The 21737-nt window shown below is 39.6% G+C and overlaps 2 protein-coding genes across 4 annotated transcripts in view; one reads left to right on the forward strand and one right to left on the reverse strand.

The window, feature by feature from the left end:
- Positions 1 to 3032, reverse strand: part of faxdc2 (fatty acid hydroxylase domain containing 2) — an 8487-nt gene extending 5455 nt beyond the window's left edge. The window contains exons 1-2 of one of the 2 annotated variants that reach the window (XM_048237355.1): positions 2893 to 3030; positions 2498 to 2547 (exon numbers count right to left, since the gene is read on the reverse strand). In XM_048237355.1, coding sequence (XP_048093312.1) covers positions 2498 to 2545 — 48 coding nt within the window. In that variant the 5' untranslated portion in view covers positions 2546 to 2547; positions 2893 to 3030. Of the gene's footprint in view, positions 1 to 2497; positions 2548 to 2892 lie in introns of both variants that reach the window. The other variant, XM_048237356.1, reaches the window with a different exon arrangement.
- Positions 3033 to 4569: 1537 nt separating this feature from the next.
- On the forward strand, positions 4570 to 21737 carry LOC125290918. 2 transcript variants are annotated; one of them, XM_048237353.1, is made up of 8 exons: positions 4570 to 4638; positions 5014 to 5199; positions 5908 to 6231; positions 6821 to 7237; positions 18499 to 18600; positions 19088 to 19222; positions 21283 to 21308; positions 21409 to 21737. In XM_048237353.1, the coding sequence occupies exons 1-8, from the start codon at positions 4572 to 4574 to the stop codon at positions 21478 to 21480; spliced, it is 1329 nt and encodes a 442-aa protein (XP_048093310.1). In that variant the 5' UTR covers positions 4570 to 4571; the 3' UTR covers positions 21481 to 21737. The 2 variants fall into 2 exon arrangements, with proteins under 2 accessions (XP_048093310.1, XP_048093311.1); XM_048237354.1 differs by having other exon boundaries at positions 6830 to 7237.

Below are 21737 nucleotides of genomic sequence, written 5' to 3' on the forward strand. Positions count from 1 at the left end.
AGCCGATGCTACCAACAGCTTTTTCAATGGTGGTGCTTCGGCATCGGGCTAGCCATGCAAATAAATCACTGTTTTACACCATTTACGACGCTCAATGTATCTCCACACTTCTTTGGTAGACTTCCGAGGGCCCTGACATTTAAAACGAGACATTGAGAACTTTGAAAAAGCACTGGTAGTTTACTTACAAGACGATTTATACAGACAGTATCTTTCAAAGGTTTAGCGTTTGCAGCCATCTTGAATTTAGTCACGCGATAAGTCGCGACAGTAAGAATGAACAGGTATGATAGGGGATCAGATTCCAAAAATAATTCAGTGGAAATGCATGGATTCCAGTGTCTTCCAGTAGCAGCAACTGGAATCCATGCATTTCCACTGAATTCTTGCTGTATTGTAAACAATTATGCTAATAGAGAGTGATTCCCACCGCGTGTAGAGACCAGCACTGAGAGCATGTCTCCAGTCACGTCATCAATAAAGAAACTGTGAGGACTTTTTCAACATGCCAATTCTATACTTTGTTGGTATCTTTTCTTGTATTATATAATACATACATAAACAAACAAACAAATACACACACACACACACACAACTACAAATATAACAAACAACAACGCACACAGTCTAGTTCTGCCAGATGACCTATGGTATGAGGACATGATGTCCTCCTCCCACTCTGGATTAAGCCAGTTTAACAGGGCATACCACAAATCATAACTGCTCTCACTCAAATGCTTAGATTAACACCGCCCATCAGAACTCTGTTCCTAAAACACAGTCACACACACACACACAGTACAAGGATGGGCAAAAATTCATCAAAATGTATTTAAAAAAAAATAAATTTGAAATACCCTACTTGTAAGTGTATCAAAATAAACTACCAAATACAGTAGCCACACCATGTATCAAAATAAAATACTGTATTTTTGTATTTTGAAAATACTAAAAAATACTCTTTAAAGGTAAACTATGCAGTATTGGCAATTTCCTTACTGTTTTTTTTTCAGTTTTTGCTTATTTTTCACTTGCTCCGTCATGACGAATGTCTGAGAAACTCCATCACTACCTTTTTCTAGCCGGTGCCTGGCGTGTATGTGTATTTGAATGCAGTAAAGCAATTCGTTACACTCGTAATACTTCCTGACACTGAGGGCCGGGCCCGCCGCCCACAGTTGCAAGGGTGGTTTTTCACAGGCTTAGGGGAAGCTTAGACGGCCACCATTCAACCCGAAAAAAAGTCATATAACCATTCCAATGACTCTGAAGCTGGTAAATGAAGGTAAATTAAGCTAAAAAACTTTCATATTAAGCAAAAAAACCTGCATAGTGTGCCTTTAAAGGGAGCATGAAATTCCTTTGCAAACCTTCCGTATCTGTCTATTTAATCTATTCCTTTATCACTACACTGAGTCTGTTGATTGAATGGGCAGTGTTTGAGAGCAACCACTTTTCTCTGCTTACAAGGCATGCCATAAATCTGCAAACAGTCAACAGATCAACTATGCCGACCTGCCTGGTGCATCTCATAGCCTACTGAATCAGAGATGTACTCAAAAAGTCACAACCGAACTTGTCAAGTGGTACAAACAAACTGACCACCGAACCTATTGGGAGATACAGAATGTGGGTGCAAAGCAACAGAATGCAGAATGCAGTTCTATTACCTTCAAATAACAACTTCAAACTCATGGCATATAATACGGAGAATGAAGTCTCTGACATTGTATCAATGTATGCCAGGAATGCTTGACATTGCACTGTGTAATGCTGTTGATCAGGTAGGACCATGGCCCTAGTTGGTTTTTAACTAACTCGGTACTGTGTAAGTGCTAAATGGTGTTATATATTGACACCATGGGGCATAAATATGGATTTTTAATTGCGTTGCTTCAGGTAATGCATGGGGCAACTTTTTGATATGTTGCAGGGCAACGACAAAACCGATTCCATGTGTTCCAATTGGATTATTAAAGTTCTCAAGAAAAAGCTGATGGTTTGTTCTCAAGAAACACGTTGGAGTAAGAGAAGGAGTGTGTGTGAGCAACCTGCTTGTTACTCATCTTGCAATGGATCGCCTTCCCAAATCTTCACCAGTCAGAGGCATTGTTTTGCACTTTTAGGCTACTTTTATCACCAAAAGTATTGGTTTTACCAAAAATATTTGACAGCATTTTTAAACTACAAAAAATACACGCCTATAAAGTATTTTGATACAAAATATGAGGGCATTCTTTTAATCCAATAAAATACACATTACAAAATACTATTTTGTATTTGAAATGCTACTGCCCATCCCTGCACACACACACACACACACACACACACACACACACACAAACACAAACACAAACACACGTTCACTCACCGACATTCTATATTAACACTTTCTGTATCCCCACACATGGAAAAAAGTCATCGCGGTGTTTCACATAGAAAGCTGTATGCTTTAACGTGTTTCACAAAGACAGACATAGACAAGACATGTGTTTACCTGGTTGGCGCATTGATCCGTCTGGGATTGAACCGTTTGTTTAGTCATGTCTGCAAGAGAAAACAAAGCAAGTTTGTGTATCTGCTTTGGTCACGCATAGACTAAGCTACTACAAGTAACACTTGGCATCCGATCGCGTTTCTGCAGCTCACACAATATAGACAATCAAACACTATCCATTAAACTACTGCGAGGCACAGAAGTTACATTAGTGTCAAAGTCAAGTAACCCACGGCCGGTGTATGCCTGGGACGGGTCAAAGAATTGACGACGCACCCGTACGTAGGCTACAGTAGCTATCGCGTTGACAAAAATAACACATTCCAAAAACTACACGACATTGTTTAATTCGTTAAGAGCGAATGACGAATCGGAATTCAGGTAACAAAACTCACCTGCAGTGTGGGGATAGCTCTTTGACGATCAACTCCAATGACCCAACATCCACAACTTTTGTTGACAGTATCTGCGCCATAAACGAGTCCTGATTGGTGGTGTTTTAAGTCACATGTTCGCCCGTCCACATGCGCTTAGCCGGTGCCGGTCATTTGTCGACTGTAGCCTAATCGATCACGGAGATGATTATAGGCTCCACCTACATACAATCTTTGGTTTGGCATATGTATTTCTGAGAAGCCAGTCTTATCCAACCTTTATTAACCCGAGAGGAACTTGAATAACAAGACCGATAAGAAAGGATTGGGCATATAGGCCTAGGCCTATTAGCCTATCACACATTTCCACATGAAGTGTGTTGAGTGTCTTTAGGGATCCCTACATTTCTATAGGTCAGTTACTGGAATAGCCTATAGGCCTACTGCTTAAAAATCAGGGTCTAGCTATGTGTGCGTGTGTGTGTGCTTCCTGTGCAGGCTTCCTGTTCTGATTCTATTCTGATCTGATTTTGCTACAATAAGTATAATCTATTTGTGTTGAAATAAGATGAATTCCAAGGGCCGCTACTACAAGTGGCAGTCAATATTGATTCTCTCTCTATCTGTGTGTGTGTGTGTGTGTGTGTGTTCTACTACCTCTTCACTGACACTGAAATGATTTGAATCATATGTGACATAAGTGTGAATATGATTGTCCACCCCTCACTCCTACACTGGCAAAGTTACTGTTGGGTGTCTGACGTGGCCTTTGACATCAAAAAGCTCAGCTTGTGTTTTTGCCCAGAATAGATCAGCTATTTAGCTGTTCCTCACAGCTACAATGGGCTACAACCGAATATTATATTCAAGCGACATAAAGCTCATGTGAGCTTTAACCACTTTTGTTTAGATAAGCATAACCCACATCCTGTCTAACATTTAAAGTTCAACACCAGCAGCTTGTCAGGAGAGAAAGGGGTGCACATTCCACACCTCAAATTTATTCTTCACGCTGTTATTACATGTATTGACTTGTTTGTTTGTTTTCTTGATTTGTTTTATGTATTGTCATTTTTAGTGGGCCTTCCCTCATCTCTAAATATCTAGACAACAAAAGATGAAGACGCGTGCTGTGGAACATTCCGTTTCTGCAGTCAGAGGGGTTGCCATTCTCAGGAGAGCCACTGAGCATGACTAAAAATACAACCTCAGAGTACAGATGTGTGCCTTATAAGCATCTACTGAGTCAGTGAAATTTGATGATACATTAAAAATACATTATTTAAATTATATCTAATCAAATTAATTAAGTATTGAAATTATTGAAATTACACTAAGTCAAATGTAGTTTTTTAACTTTAACTGATCGCTAATTGTAATTTGCAGTTGCAATGGCTAAGGGCCATGGAGCAGTCTACATAATAATCACATGTCTACATAATCTTCACATGTCTACATAATCTTCACATGTCACAGTGTCCACATGAAAACTGTAGGTTGTTGTAAATACAGTGTGCTTAGGTGCTGGGCGTCTGGTAAGGCTTGTGGTTTGTGCTGCGGTGGAGGGTATGACCTGAGCAGGACGAGTGTCAATGGAAACTTCACACTTCTGTTTACAGGAAATCAGACACAGCTGCAGATACACCAGCAGTATTAGTGCAGTGCTATCTACCATCCTATTATGTCAGAATGCTTTTGATATGTACGCCAGAATGAGGACCTTTTTCTCCGCAGGCCTGCTTCTCTGCCTGACTGGGCTTAGACACGGTAAGAATTGCATCCTCTCATGTAGTGAAATGATACACATTTTCTCCACGTACATTTCTCCACGCTGGTGGGCTTCAAATGGCAACTGTCATGTCTGTTACAGTATAGCTATAGTCTCCATCATGTCTACCTGTCTTCTGAAGTGGTCTAAACATGAAGCGACCTTTGTCTGCTGATGTGATAAAATAATCTACATTTTCTCTTTATCATTTTTTTGCACTTGGAAGAGCAATGCTAAGCCAAATAAAGCATCAGGCTCAGGCAGAGTAGTATTAGAAGTGTTCTCTTCATCTAAGTGATGCACGTTCTGTAGAACGTTTTGCAGATGTGTTCACTAAACACTCTGATATCAGGTCATTGTGTTTTTCTCTGAAGGTAAAGTGATCCTGGTGGCTCCTGGCAGTGATGTGAGTGAGAAATGTGAGGGCACCTGGGACGGAATCAGAACCAATGATATACAGCTGAAGATAGACAGCACGGCCCATCTCCTGGTGCAGAACTTTCAAGACAAAAGGCGTTACACATGCGGCGATACAGAGCTTATACTGGAGAGGAGACATGGTAAATTACAACAAGTACACAACTCTGCATGATGATTCATCAACTGTAGAAGTAGTATAACATTTGCAGACAATTACACTTGGTGGTAATCAATCTGTAAGCCAGTTGTAATTTTATATTAATAATCACTTTGAAATGTTCATTGCATTGTCATGTCATGTACATTTTATGTTGTTTTTTTTATAATAATGGTATTTAGATTTATCATAAATTCATAACCTATAGAAAGCATTTTACTGGTCAGTTTGCTTTTGGTAGAAATTCTGTAGCAGACAAAGTAACGTTTATTGTAGCTAATTAGACAACACAAAATTCGATTTTCATGCTGATTTTAACAGTCTGGTACACAACTATACAATCATTTGTCAAATAAGCAATACTATTCCATGAATATATCCACAAATTAATTTCACACTAATTTTTATGAAATTACTATAATTTATAAATTGCATTTTTATAATTGTTAATTACACAAATGCAGTACAGACATCTTAATGTAAAGAGTATGGGCTGTTTGTGTTAATGTGGCCATTCTCACACGGAGTAAACTGTGTACTTTAAGAGTACTCTTAAGTACTCTTTTTTCCTGATAATGTTATATTCTGATATCCTACTGATAATGACGTAAATAAATACGATGATGATAAATATGTAATATGCATATACATGTAGGATGATGCTCCATATGTATGTTTACGTTTCTCTCAGCCTCCTCAGGTGACGCCACCCTGCTGTACAGAGCCGTGGGTCAGTCCGTCCATCTCTTCTGCAAACACCTGGGCGCTGAGACGTACTCAGGGGAATGGAGCTGGAAACATGGGAGCTTCAACAGAGGTTTCAGACGCCTCTCTAACAGCTCAGAGCCGTTTACAGGGCCAGTATCTAAAAAAGGAGGGGGAGATAATGACTTCTCGCTGGACATCTCTTCTGTGGAGTGGGGTGACTCAGGGCAGTTCCAGTGCACAATGCGCCTGATACGGCCGGGAGGAGGCCCAAAGAAACAGACATCCTACGAGCTGGTGGTTGTTCAGGGTGAGTGATTTACAAAAAAACAAACAAAAAAAAAACATTTTTTCATTCATTCTTTTTAAAAAATCTGCAATTACTCTTGGTTGTTTTCAAGAATATTACACTTAAGCCAATTACACATTTAAAACTTTCTCAATGAATTCATCAATGACTTAATTATTAGGCAAAGGAAGTAGAGAAGATCAGATAACATTTGCACTGAGTGTGGTGTTTAGGGTTATATAATGATAAGATCACATAAGACTGAAAGATAAGCCCAACTGGAGGATAAATAAAGTAAATGTTTTATCCATGACTAAGGTTTTGGAATGCATTCTCATTCTGTAATGTGTGGAGACTGTTCTTGCTGTGTTATTGCAGTGATATTGTGAAACTCTGAGCTCTGTCTGGTAATCCCTCTTCAACACCAACACTTTGGCATGTGTCTCAATAACGCTTCAATTAAAGTACAGAGTGCAGTTGTCAGCATGGAATACTGATAAGAGTTTGAAGAGGGGAGCAGTGTCTGGTGTATTCACACTGTTCAGCTTTGAGTCTGGTGTGGTTTGGCTTCATTAGAGCGGCTTGTGTGTGTGTGTGTGTGTGTCCTCAGCCACAGCAGAGCCCCAGCATGTGTATGAGGGAGGAAGTGTGACCCTGTGTTGCTCTGTCTCTCTCTGGAAGACACCTTGGGAGTTATGCTGGATTCACCTGGATTCCAACAGCAAATACTCCTGTCAGCATTACTCTACTTACCCAAACCGCTGTAAACCTGGGGGAGCAGCTGTCTTTAACACCGTGAGCATCGTCAGCTCAGTCCAGAGCCAGTGGGCCTGTGCGGTTTTCCATGGGGGCACACTGAGAGCTCTGCTGCCTGTCCAGCTGAACGTGTCCAAACACACCACCACACACACGCCACCCACACACACAACGCCGGTGCGGAGGGCCACGACTCCACTGGCAACACACAGCGAGAATGCAGAGGATACCAGAAACACCACGGCAACACAACACACAGATCCATCAGCAGGTGCGTCTTTCATCCATCCATCCATCCATCCACCCATCCATCAATTCATGTTATTAGGCCCTTTCACACTGGCAAAATCGCCGCGATTTTATGTACCAGAATCGCAGAACGACTGTCCCTTTCACAAAGACCGAGGCGGAACGGCGGGACAAAGTGTCTTGCCAAATTTACTACCAAGCCCCCTAGACATTTTGCCGAGTTTTTTCGTTCCGCCACCAGTGTGAATGGGTCAAGGCGGAAAGGGGAATCTGGGCGGGCATTTCAATGCTATGTCCAGCCCACCACAGGAGATTGCAAATAAATCTAACTGATCAAAAGCAGCAATCGCAGAGACAGCACATTATGTCAATCTATAAATTCACAAAGTCTCCAGTCATTCAATGCCTGCTAGAGTTGACTGTAGCTTGGAATGCAATCAGTTGCCATAATATATCTTAAAATCCAGCGATAAAACAAAGCATGAACTCTTGAACGTCTGTCTGCCCTATATGTATATCCTCTGATTGTAATGCTTATCTAGGCGATATTTGTAACATTTATTTTGTATTTGGCCTGTTATGAAATCATGTAGACTCATTGAACAATTGAAACACATTAGGAACCGCAAAGTTGGAGACATGCATAAAGACATTGCTGCAAATTTAAAACCGGATTACTCTGGAATGGCTAACTGTGCAGGGGAATGCTTTACACCTTTATGTTCGGTAAGGTCTGCTGTTTATTCTGATATATGGTTTGTCATGTGTTGAGGAAAAGTTCGCGAAGTATTCCACCAAGATGAATGGGTAGGGAGACGGGCGCAAAAAAATATGAATAAATTAAAGTTATTATTATCAACCCGAACTGAGTGACAGGATGCAATTCCTAATAATTAGCCTGACGAGCCAGACCCACATTAAAATGTAGGGTCTGGACACTCACCGTTCGCAGTGCTCAGTCCGAGGGGCGGGATAATCAGTTGTCTTTCAAATTCCCTCTGCAGGCAATAGGACAGCGGCAGCGCTTATGAGTCCCATCGTTTCCCACCACGAGCTAGTTGGCTAGTTCAAACTTTTGCCAACTTAATAAAAGTTTAACTCGTGTCACACTGTTCGCCAGCAGCAACATCCATCTTATTTGTTTTCAAGCCAAACCTTTGCAACTCTGCCATCAATCATTATGTTAAGCCCACCTAACGACTCTATACACGATTTCATTGGCCTGATTAAGTTTCGATTTCTGGAGCTCACAAGCCAACGGAGAGTTGCTAGACTAGCCCTGGCAGCAAATGTAATTCGCTGCCGCTAGAGGCGCATCTAGATTTCTAGGCTACCTAATAATCTAACTGCCTTCGGCATAACTGCTAACAGTGCGCCTAGGCCTACTGTTACAGTTTTTCTCGATTGCTTTTACCTGCTTAAGTAAACTAGAACCCACTTTGTCTTCATGACTACTTTCTTTGCACAGCAGAAGTAATCTCTTGCGAATGTGTTCACACATTTTCATTGGGTTCACACATTTCTCACACCCTTTTGCAAAACAGTTAACACAGGTGTCATTCAAAAGCCCCAAACTCTATTGGTTTTCCCATGCTAAACAAAAGGAAAACATCTTTTCACAGGTGGTATAGATTCCTTGCATATAAGTCTGAATCTCTGATACACCTGTGTGAAACTCCTTTGCACAATTCTTCAATCAGCAATCATTCATTATACATGTAGGTCTATTTCGATAAAAGTTGTAGTTCATTGAAATTTACAGTATGTTACTAGGTGTTTGCTGTATATCTTACAATGACAATGACAAGTTACATCTTGGGAGGAATGAATAAATTATTTTTTTATTCAGCACATTTTGTCTTTTCACAGTTTTTTTCTGATACCAGAAAAATGAGAAAGTAATGGAACAGACATAGCAAAAATGCTCATTTTGAGAACTAGATTTTGCATTTTGTTTGCCAGTGTGTAATGATTGATTAAAGAGTGTTTTTGAATTGGCAACAAGTTGTAGTGTTTGAAGGCCAGATTAGCTTTTGCTGCATGTTTTAAGTGTTTTGAGAGAGTAACAGCCTTTTGCAAGCAAAATGTGTCATTTTGTCCAGAGTGCTTTTGTTCAGACACGGGTGTTAACTGTTTTGAGAACGTGATGTCAGAGTTGACACAGCCATCAAAACGATCGAGAAAAACTGTAAACACCTAAAAAATATTAAGCTGCTGTTTTCTTTTTACGACGAGCACTATAGCTGGGAAGGAATATGTGAAAAATCATAAAGATTGGGCACTTCTGGATAAGTTTTTGATTTTTGGCAGGGTGTTAGGTATAGGCCTAAGGTTTTCAAAAATCCATGGATACAAGTTGGGGTGGCCCCCCTAGTGGCAGTTATCCATAAAATCCAAAATGGCCCCCGCCGAAAAAAAAAAAGGTTATATCTCAGCTTCCTTTAGTCTTAAATTGTTGTATAATGTATTTTCTCTACTTTGTTTGATACAAGGAATCCAATTTTGATAGGCTATGTTCTTCTTATTTTAAGTCCATTTCTATGTTAAATCTAGTATCATAGTCATATTTAGCTCATAAACTGTCAATATCTCTGAAAAAGTCACATTAAAATATTACTCAGGTCCCTAGACCCATATTTTACCTCCAAGGTATGCTTTTTCTTTGTTGATTGGACAGGTCACTATCACTATAGTGTCAAAAATCACATGTTGTGACCAAAAGGACCATTGTTGAGGCCTTAAATAAACACAAATTCATAACTATGCCACAGTGAAAAGTTACAGTACATGGCTAACATAGGCTTTTCACCATGTTAAGGATCAATATTACATTTTAGTCAAATAACACAAAAAAACAATTCATACTTAAACCAGAGACTTTCTAATGAGGAGACACAGTACTCAAAAAATTCTCCATAGAAATGCATGAGCTTAGTTTGTAACGGCAATATGGCAGTTGTCTACACAAATCACACCCCTTTCGCGGCAAAATATTGACATGTGAATCCATTGAGCCAATCATGTGCTGTGTTGTGAATACATTGAGCCAATAATGTAGTGTGTTGTGATCTCTGCTGGAGCAAGATTGGTGTCGTGAAGCCTTGCGCACGCGCATTTCTGCCGAAATGGATGCCTGATGAGTGCCCAAAAAACGTTGCAATATGGCCGCCGAGTGGAGGGACTTGCCTAAAAGGACTTTGCTTAAACATCATGTATTTATTCAAAGATTTTTGGTTTCACTCTTCATCATTATTAGTACAGCCTCCCTCACACTTGCACAATGTGGTACAGCAAAGTCCAGCTCGGTGGTACTTACAGTTGCCCATACAGGCAACCACAGTTGAGGAGGAGTGAGCATCACTTGCTGGCATCTTCCAGATCTGTCCAATATGGCACCCAGACTTTGGTTCTGTCATTCCATTCCCAACCCCACTCACTGGGGTCTGGAGTCTCTGGAGTTTTGGAGAGGAACTGCTTCCAGACAAAAGCTGCAGTGTGCAGGGCACACTTTCCATGCTGGAATAAGGCATAATGGGTCGGGGGGATTGAATCCAGGGACTTGAGGCCATGAGTGAAAAGAAGCTTCCGGGTTTCATTGACTGACTCAACACCGCAGTTCTTTCTATACATGAGGACAGTCCAGCATTTGAGAACTTGCACGTGCACTGATTCCAGTGTAAGGCTGGTTGGGTCTTGGTGATCAGAATGAGGGTGTCGGTGACTTCTGGGTAAGCTGCCCACGCAATCCATGCAGTTTTTTTTGCCAATTCCATACATTGCTGATACAACGTCACATCATGTGAACGCGTGGAAGAGGCGCAGTGCTTGGCATTTTTGAGGTCCCAGCATTTCTGAGATGTGGTGGATTGGAATATATTTATATGCCTTATATGCCTTCCCTGATCCAATCCACCACATCTCAGAAATGCTGATCAAAATATTTGAATAAATACATGATGTTTAAGGTCCGTGTATCATTCGTTCATTTGATATTCAATTGAGAATCCAAAATGAAAAAACGAGAAAAAAAAAGGACTTGTTTTTTCATTATTTGTTTATGAATGTGATACAAACCAACAAATAATGCTTTGTTTTTCAGACTTTTGATTTCATGATCAGATCAAAAGTAGAACGTTTAAAAAACGGCCTTAGGCCCAAAACTGATTTTGATATTTATTTTTTTCCGATTGCTCTGACCCGGAAATTCTTTATTGACTTCCATTGCCAGCTGCTGCTTCTGCTTATGGTTAAATCGGACTAGGCCTACCAGTCCGATTATAACTTTACCACACAAAATTTAACCTAAAGATATATATTTAAATGACCACTCGGACAGAGCAACAGAATCTTTTTTCCCCCTCAGTCGGTAGTCTAAACGAATAGGTTTTTCTACTCCTATGCTCGATTAGCGTAGCCAGAAATGTTCAAATGGGTGGGCACAGAAAGAAAAGGGTGGGCAAAGCCAATTTGATTGAACAGCCTAAGAGAAGCCTAGATGAGATACACCATACAAACATTAATCGGCATGTTATGACATAGTGGAATTTATTGAACGCATTTGATCACAGCTGACAGAATTAGGCAGAAACATTTTAAACTGGAGCAAAACAATGCATGAATGTAGGCCTAGCTTCGGTGCGTCACATGAAACACAATTGAGACAATAGATTGACCATATTGTACAACTGCAAAGCCGTATCATAGGCATGTTACATTCATGACATGAAAAGTAGAACTTATTGAACAAAAATGGCAAATTACGCAGTCGGCTAAACATTTTAAACTGGCATGAACCCAGCAATGGTGCGTCGCATAACTTAAATCACAAACTGAAGCAACAGCTTGGGCAATCCTACTGCAAAGCCTTTCCTTCCATAGGCATGCAACGTCTATGACATAAAAAGTGGATTATGAACGCATTTCACACCTGACAATTAAATGGAGCTGCCGCCTGTTCGCGATTTGACTGATTCTTGAGCTCTCAGAGCAGTGTTGACTTGCGCGTCTTTTTTAGATGATGAACGTAATTGGACGGGCAAGACTGTGGCTACGCCTATGGCTCGATTTGAATTATTTGCTCTGTTTGTGAATGAAGTTGTAGCCCCTCTTTCCTTCGATCAATGTGCTTGTTGAACGATGTGTCCCTAGTTTCCCTATCATAGCTACTGTCTTTGGTGTAATCTCACCAGAAGGCTACTGCAGCTGGCTGCCTTCCAATGACGTTGGCGACAAATGATGATCTGAGCTGATAGATCTAACATCTAGGCCTACTTCCCTAACATGGGCTGATATTACATAGCCTAGGCCAGTCATTACTTCTATAATCATGGGGCAACGCTTTGGGCGAACGCAATGTTCATAAACGAAACAGGCATGAGAAGGGAGATGATTTTCTGTCGATTCAACGAAACCAAGTTTGCCATTGTTGCGCAAATCGCCTAGCCTGGCGGGCCATCCTATATCATTGAAATGTATAGTCTGGAATCGAATCATTCACCTGCTTAATCCAAGGGGCGGGCAGAGAATTGTCTTTCAAACTGCCTAGGCATGCAATAGGCCAGCGCTACGACCATATCCGTATCCGGTCGGCAAAACGGCAAATACATCCTTCTTCGAAAGGATTGACTTAAGTGCATTGTGTTGCTCTACTTTCAAAGAAAAGTCCAACTCCTCCAAAGTTGACGCCAACACCGATTCAAACAACCGCTCTTCGTTCGCCATAGCCACCTTCCTTGTTGTTCACCGTCGCAGGATGTCGTTATCCTGTTAAGCCCGCCTTAAGACTCTCTAACGAAATAGAGTGCTGTGATTGGAGAACATCCACGGTGTTAAGCCAATAGAAATTCCTATGGTTCGATACTAGACGTAGGCCTACAGGCTGAGCAAATTAATTTGCCGCCGCTAGGGTGCGTCTAGATTTCTAGGCTACAAGTCGCCCAATTTTCGCCCAAATGTGATTTTTGACACTATAATGATAGTGACCTGTCCAATCAACAAAGAAAAGCAAACCTTGGAGGTAAAAATATGGGTCTAGGGACCTGAGTAGGCTATTTCAATGTGACTTTTTCAGAGATATTGACAGTTTATGAGCTAAATATGACTATGATACTACATGGGAATGGACTTAAAATAAGAAGAACATATCAAAATTGGATCCCTTGTATAAAACAAAGTAGAGAAAATACATTATACAACAATTTAAGACTAAAGGAAGCTGAGATATAACCTTTTTTCTTTTCGGAGGGGGCCATTTTGGATTTTATGGATAACTGCCACTAGGGGGGCCACCCCAACTTGTATCCATGGATTTTTGAAAACCATAGGCCTATACCTAAGACCCTGCCAAAAATCAAAAACGTATCCAGAAGTGCCCAATTTTCATGAATTGCATCCTAGCTACTAGGCCTACGCTTGAATGATTCATGACTGAATGGAACGTTGCGTTTTTAAAGAACTGCTTATCACGTCGTGTGACAAAGTTTACACTAATCATCATCTTCTAATGTATCCTTATGTTGAGATGTCCATCCTTATGTTCTCTTTGCCCTAGGCTATCATTTGTGCGTGAAGCATGTTTCAATTAAGACAGTGTAAAGCTATTTTTATTGTTGTAATATTGAACGATTTCATGAATAAATTGTACGCACAGTACATTGTACGGCCAAGGCAAGGGGCAACTCTTCTCTTCAATTTCCCTTCCAAATTACGTTTTATTGTCTGAAGACATCTATCGCAAGAATGTAACATTCTAACAGCAACAGCAAAGCAAATGCAAGCTAACCAAAGTGCAGTCGGTTCTCCCGCCATGGTTTTTGAAATCACACACCTGCTGTATCTAAAGGCCCACGCACATAAGGCTACGACTATCACTCTACACGCCCTCTGTTGCACGTCACAATTTAATTTACTATAGCTGATTCTGCCTCCCGGCTCCCCAAAATGCCGCATTATGTGAACAGATCAGCAGGCCGGCAAATTTTCACCTCGCTTTCAGACACAAAAAGACGGCAAAAAGACATCCCCTCTTCCCGCAATTTAGCGTGATCTCTGTGTGAAAAGGCCTATTGTCCTTGCATTCTTCTTTACATCATAGTGGAGGGAGAACTGGATTTATATTTATGTACTTCCAGAGCAGATAGCCTGAGACCGTATGCTGTACTAGATGGAAACTCAACTTATACAGTCATACGTTACAGTGCAGAGCAAAGTCAGAGTATGTGTGCTCTTTGCGGTATACAACATAGTATAATTTTGTCAAAAAACAGAAAAACATGCCCAGAAAAATAACACTGCATGAAGAAACTTCTAAAGAAAAACCAAACATCCCTTCCATAATGAAACACTACATTTAAAAAAAATACCGATAAGTTCTAAAATATTGTTTTGCATAAACAGCATTATTCGTTAAAATCTATATTGCTAATTAATGTGTATGATGTTTAATTGTTTTATTCAGTGTTATCAATTTAATGTGGACTTCATGTAGGCATTTACACTCTGCAGAAGCAGTGTTTTCTTTCATCTCTTTGTATTTACCATTAGCATTTTCAGTGTGCGTATTCTGTAACTCGTGCGTATTCAAAACTCTTCATATTCAAGTGATGATGTAGAAAATCCCCCAGCTCATTTAGTACACACTGCATTTTTTTTTTTAATCTGGGATTTTTCCATTCGGATTTCCACTGTACTGAGCAAGAGAATGTGGACTGAAGTATATAACCACACAGGGTCGGACACGGGAACAAAATTCGGCCCTGGCAATTTTCTCCTGGACCGGCCCACTACTGGATCGACGACTCCCCCACCCCCCACCCCCCCAACACACACACACAAGCCCACCGATACCAAAATCCCCCCCTGATTCCCCCCCATAAATAACAAACACACAGTATCATGTTGTAGCAACACTTTATAAACTGAACCCAAACATTTAGATTTGGACCTATAGGTTATTATATAATCAGTATCGTAATTTCTGTCAACTATGACGATCTCCATGCATGTTCAGTAGCCTATATTTTTCCTTTAGTCAAGCAGTGAAATGTGGTTTAATCAGTGTTGGGCAAGTTACTTCAAAATCGTAATATATGATGTATTACTTATTACTGTCATTTCAAAGTAATTCATTACATTATAATATTACTGTCTCTGAATTGTAAGGCATTACACTACTATTGTATTACTTTTAAGTTACTTTTACCAAAATATCTGGATATATGGATTTGGAATTCTAAATGCAGTTTATTATGCTCAATGCAGCTCATTGCACTTCTAATGGAGGGTGATGTGGTACAACATAATGACTGAGCTAGGCTTAAGGCTAACAACAGTAGAATGCAATAGGTGCAGTGATGGCTCATGATGCAATACAAGGAACAATCATAGCCAGAATTTTGTTAAAAGAAGACAAAAGGTCAAAGTCTGGTCAATTGTGATAGAAATGCTGTAACTTAAGGCTTAGGCCTACTCATTAAAATCAACAGAGAGCCCACTACCTGTATATTGTAACCCAAAACTTAAAGACATGTCAAGATACTACACAGTGCAGCTACTAGCCATTTTTGTGCCCTAACTGGTGAAATACAGTATTAACCTAAGTATGTCATTATATGGCCAACTATAAAGATGTAATCTGCCTGTTCCCAGGGATGGGTAGTATTTCTGAAACATGTAATATGTGTTTCAAATGCAAAATAGTATTTTGTCATTTGTATTTTATTGGGTTGAAGGAAATGGCTCTGTATTTTGTATCAAAATACTTTATTGGTGTATATTTTTGTATTTTAAAAATACTGCAAAATACTATATGTGAAAAACACAAAAAAGTAGATACTACAGACAGGTGTAATGAATAATTGGTAATTAGGCAACAATGGTTTATGTTTATCGCAATCAGCTAATGTGAGAACAGCTGTGTTCAACAACACTTACATCTTTTCAGTGACGGCTATTGCTGAAGCATCAGCCCTGGTCTGAAGCACTGGTGTGAAGTGGTACGCAAGTAAAGATGAGCAAGTTGACCTGTGCAAGTTCACATAAGGACACTGACAAAGGCAACCATGTCCCATTGTCTCCATGCCAATCTTTAACAGAAAAATGTCAGATATCTCAACCACAATGACATCAATAGATGGTAAGGTGTTGAGTGTGTTTGAATTCCCTTCCTTGTAGCATCCTTTACTGCATTCCACAGTGGGGAGAAGTTCACCTTGTTTAATTAAATAACAATTCTATTTCCTTATTAGCTGCATACTTGAGGTTGGAGATATTAAGGCACGTCAAGTCTCTCACATACTGGAACTTCAAGATACATAGCCGTATGATTTTCTTATTCAGTTCTGCACTGGACTTGAATTATGAATTTTGGCACAGATACACAATTATGATTTTGGCCTATTGATTATAATGTGGTTAATTGAAAGCTCTGTCAGTCATTTGGATAAGCATCAGCTAGATGACTAAATGTAAATGTAAATTCTTGAATTATTCTTAATTCTGATCACACTACATGAACTTGCATACGGTATACGACAGGGGCCAAATTGTATTGTTTTTTACTATATAGTTTTAATAGGCTAAATGTTTTGGATAAAAAAAAGCTTTTTTTGCAGTGCTTCCATAGTTCCTTGAAAAAAGTATTTTGAGTATTTTCTAAATACAAAAATACAGTATTTTATTTTGATACATACATAATATGGTTAGGCCCACTGTATTTTGTAGTTTATTTTGATACATTAAAAATGAGGGTATTAGGTATTTTATTTAGAAATACATTCTGATGTATTTCTAAATATCCCTCTAAATATAACATCCCTGCCTGTTCCAAGCATTAGCACAACACTTTGCGATGATTAGCTTGCAGTATTTTTAAAATACAAAAATACACACCGATAAAGTATTTTGATACAGATGATAAAGACATTAGATTCTTGCCATTTCGTCAGATAAGCACTTATACCTCGCATTCGCTGGAAATAAACTTTTTTATTCATTTGATGATTTCAATTATTAAACTTTGCAAATTGCAACAGGTTTGAGTATGAATGGATTCACAGATGAGTTTTCTTTGTTATTAATATTGCGGGATAGGCCATTTTGTCTTCGCAGAGGTCTGCGCTCTCGAATGTCCTTCTAGTTAGCATATTAAAATGAGTGTGATTGAGGGAGGAGAGAGGGTGGAGTGTAATGCTCGTGCATGTACGCTTAATTTCACGTTAATTGGGATGTACAAAGAAAATCTGCGTGGAATGCTGCGTACGCACAGTTTCATACATCAGGGTTTTTTTGTGCGTACGCTACTTTTCAGGTTTGCGCGTACGCAATGTTTTAGTATGAAATCCACGCAAGACACGCCGTGCAAACCCCTAATAGGCTAAATAACTTTAAAAAAAAAAAATCCCGGAGGCCCACGGTTGTACAGATTACCAGTCCGAGCCTGTAACCACATGTCCAGTTCTAAAACAAAAACATGTTTGTGTAATTTCAAAACCTCTTCATATCAAATAGGCTACCTGATGCACTCACTGATAAAAATGCCCACAATAAATATTAAATGTATTAAAGTGCAGTATGCTATGCATGTATGATAAAAAAAAACACGTTTGTCTACATTTCCTGTTTGTGTCTGGCCATAGTAATATGCCTTATAGGCCATGTTCTTGTGTGTCTTGTGTCTTTTGGAGACAATGGTGTGAGACATGTAATTACAAACTGAGTGTAAAACCTTTGAAGTTCTGCTGACTTGATGTTAGTTTTGATTCACAGGTTTCAGAAACTATGCCCCGTATTTCAAATTCAATGTGTAATCAGTCACTAGATTATTATTGTTTGGGGGAAACTATAAATATTTATTTATTGTATACTATTACTTTTACAGGCAACATTCTCACAGAAAAAAACAATAACGGCAATAACAGAAACAACATGTGTTATTATTATATAATATTATTGTCATTATATAATTAAATTAACATGTTACTAATAGTTATAATTGATGTTACGACTACTGTTACCATCCACTGCTACTGCTCCAGTAGTGTCTCCCTGCAGGAGTGGCATTGGGTCTCTGTGTCTGGTCAGGACTATGTCTTCTTATTTACTGAAACTGTGTTTACTCATAGTAATGTCTCCCTGCAGGAGTTGTGTTAAGCTCTGTGTCTGGTCAGGACTATGTCTTCTTATTTACTGAAACTGTGTTTACTCATAGTAACTGCTACTGCCCCAGTGCTGTATCGTACGGATGATCATTACTAAGACTGATAGTGCTGTTGTGTTCCCCTGCAGGAGTGAGTGTCCCACATGTCTGTGTCATGAGTGTGTTTGGCCTGGTTGTGGTCATCTTGGTGGCTCTGACTGCTCTGCTGCTGTGGAAACGCACAGATAAAGGTACTCGTGCTCTTATTTTGTGCTCCTGCGTATAATTACTTCCCTCTTCGGTTTGTTTACTTCAATTAACCTTAAGTTTCTGAGGCCTTCCTTTTTTTTCAACCAAATGTTCTTCTACTTCTGAATAAATCTTGTGTTTTATTTTTACTCTTCAGTTTGGTAATTTGGGTGGTCTACAAATGTAATTGACTGTTTATGTAACTCGTACATTTGACATTTGACAGTGCATCTTGTGTGCTCGTCCATGTGTGTGTCTGTGTGTGTGTGTGTGTGTGTGTGTGTGTTTCTGTGTGTGTGTGTGTGTGTTTCTGTATGTGTGTGTGTGTGTGTGTGTGTGTGTGTGTGTGAGTGAGTGAGTGAGTGAGTGTGTGTGTGTGTGTGTGTGTGTGTGTGTATGTGTGTATGTGTGTGTGTGTGTGTGTGTGTGTGAGTGTGTGTGTGTGTTAAGTTTGAACTTATAAGTTGATGTTGTGTTTTTCCGATGTAGAAGTGTGTGAGGATGAGGATGAGCGTAGGACAGCAGATGAAGAGGCGTGTGCTGAGGGGCTTTTGCCCCACAGAGGGAGTGTGACATACGCATCGGTGCATTTCAAGAGAAAACCTACTGAGGATCTGAGCAAAGGTTAGTTCCTCTTCTGTCGCTACACTTGAAACTTTCAGTTTGAATTAAATCAACAGAAAAAAAACCTCTCAAAATTTGGCACCTTCTGTTTGTGAACTGTCAGTTTCATATTCAGCTACACACATATGTCACATTTGAAACTATGAAGCAACAGTGATGTAGTTTGTCATACACTTATAAGTTGTAGATTGCTACACCTCAAGAGTTTGAACATAATTGGTTAAAAACTGTATTGTTTTGTTAATAAACAAACAAAAAAGTGTGAGCAAAGTCATTGTTAGTCTATCAGAAAAGGTAAAGCACAGTTGTACTATTGTTATACAACAGCTATGGAGAGAGGTCACTTCTGTCTGCACTTTGTTTGACAAGTGAATATACATTTATAGTACTGAGACTGGAATAATTCAATTATGAATGAAATAATTATGTGAAGAGGAAGAAATTAGAGGTTGTATCAGTGATTGCGGGGTAACGTCACTTCTGTTGATGTTCAAACAAAACAGAGAGTTAGCTCACTACTCCCTCCCCCTCCCTCCCGTGCAAATGAAACTCTCCTAAACGTGCATCTCATCGGTTATTGGTTGGAACACTTTATTTTGCCTTGGAGTGGTTGGCAACACTTGTAGGTAGCAATTGTTTTTGTGCACAGATCTCGGAGCCTAGGCTGCCTACAGAGATGTGTTTTTTTTGACGGCCTATGGGGCAGGCAGCTAGTGGATCGTTAGGAAAGGTTAGATGAATGTGGTCGTTTATGTTTGGGCTTTTTTTGGGCCTGAAATCGCTGATACAACCTTTAATACAAATGATCAGGTATCACAGTCTGATTAAATCTATCAACAAAGGTAAAGCATAGTTGCATTGTAGTCTATACAGTTGCAACAATCTAATCTGTGCAAGAAGCAGCCAGGGGGGTGGCTTCTAGAATGCTGCTGTATTATACTAAATCTAGAATCTAAATAATTAAGAACATTAATAATATAATAGTTTTGTGAGAGGTAGGCTTGGATTGGACTCTGTAGGGTCAGTTGGAGATGACTGTGCATGTAATCATGGTCTTTAAGCAGCATTATGTCACAGCTAAGGGCCCCTGTGGGTTGTAGAATATTAAGCTTTCTGTGGCCTTCACCTGGAGATAAAGCAGTGTGGACTCACATGTGAATTCCCTGTAGGTCTTGAATGTACACTTGGAGAAGTTGGTCTGATCTTCACATATAGAGACGAGTGTGTTGTGGTGTCTAATATGCTACAAACACAGTCAACGTTCAAGGCAAAGTCCTTTTAAAGTCTACTTGGTTTAGTTTAATTTTGTCTTCAGTATATATACCGGTACATCAGATTCAGTTACCTAATGCTTAAGGGTAAATTAATTAGCATTTCCAAAGACATCAATCAATGGGTTGAAACACTTGAAAGTGTGAACAGTCATTTGCACACGCACATTCCACACATTCACTCACACCCACCCACACATACACAGTACACAGAGACACAAACACACACAGACACACACACCCACACACACATACACAAACGTTGCTTTCAGACCTATGTGTAAGTGCGGATGTCAAGCGGTTGGGCCGTATATCTGAACAACACAACCTTACATTCTGTTTATGTGTGTGTGTGTCGTTCACATATATGATCGCATAAGGTCAGCAAGTTAGCATTATGTCTGAATCACCCGAAGGGTTGGACCTCCGTTTGACAAAGCTCTACATATACTGCGGAGGTTGTGTCTGAAAGCAGCTAAACACAAACACAGACACACAGACACACACACACACACACACACACACACACACACACACATGCACACACGCAGTTTTATCTGCGTTTATCTTTATATTTGTCTACATTTTGTGGCTGTCACAGCGTTTCATGTTTATGTCAATATGTCATATTTATAACCTGTCAATATGTGCACATGATGTTTGTACAATTATCATAACACATTCATCATATTATGGTTAGTTATTTAACTAACTTAATTATTTAGTTAATTATATTATCTATTATAATTCAGTAAAATGTCTTCTGTACTCTTTTCTGTTGTTTTTCAGATGTTGCACCCACAGATCCTCCTGCTGTGAGTTTATCTCCAGTGTCTATGTACAGTATATCTATATCTAAGCAAAGGTAAACTGCTCTCTTATCTAACTGATGGTGATTTATCTGTGTTTGTTTAGACTGCTGGTGGCACTGAGGGGGAGGATGTCACAGTCATATACGCTGGACTGAAGATGAATTCATGCAGTTAACAGAGACTCATCTCGTCTATTGTGAGCAGTCTGACTCAGAACTCTGTCTGCAGGTTTATGCCCTTATAGTTGTAAATCCTCTTGAGTAGCCATGTGGTGTCCAAAACCTGATAGTTTGGGTACAGTGTATGCAATATTAAGCAATATTTTAAACTTTATATTTTAAGCTTTATTATGTTTATCCTGTTTATTCTGTTTATGGTGGCCGTTTTTGTATGATGCACATCATGCCCTTGTAAGTATTAACAGTTGGTAAC

This window comes from Alosa alosa, chromosome 2 (genome assembly GCF_017589495.1).
Source record: "Alosa alosa isolate M-15738 ecotype Scorff River chromosome 2, AALO_Geno_1.1, whole genome shotgun sequence".
Lineage (NCBI taxonomy): Eukaryota > Metazoa > Chordata > Actinopteri > Clupeiformes > Clupeidae > Alosa > Alosa alosa.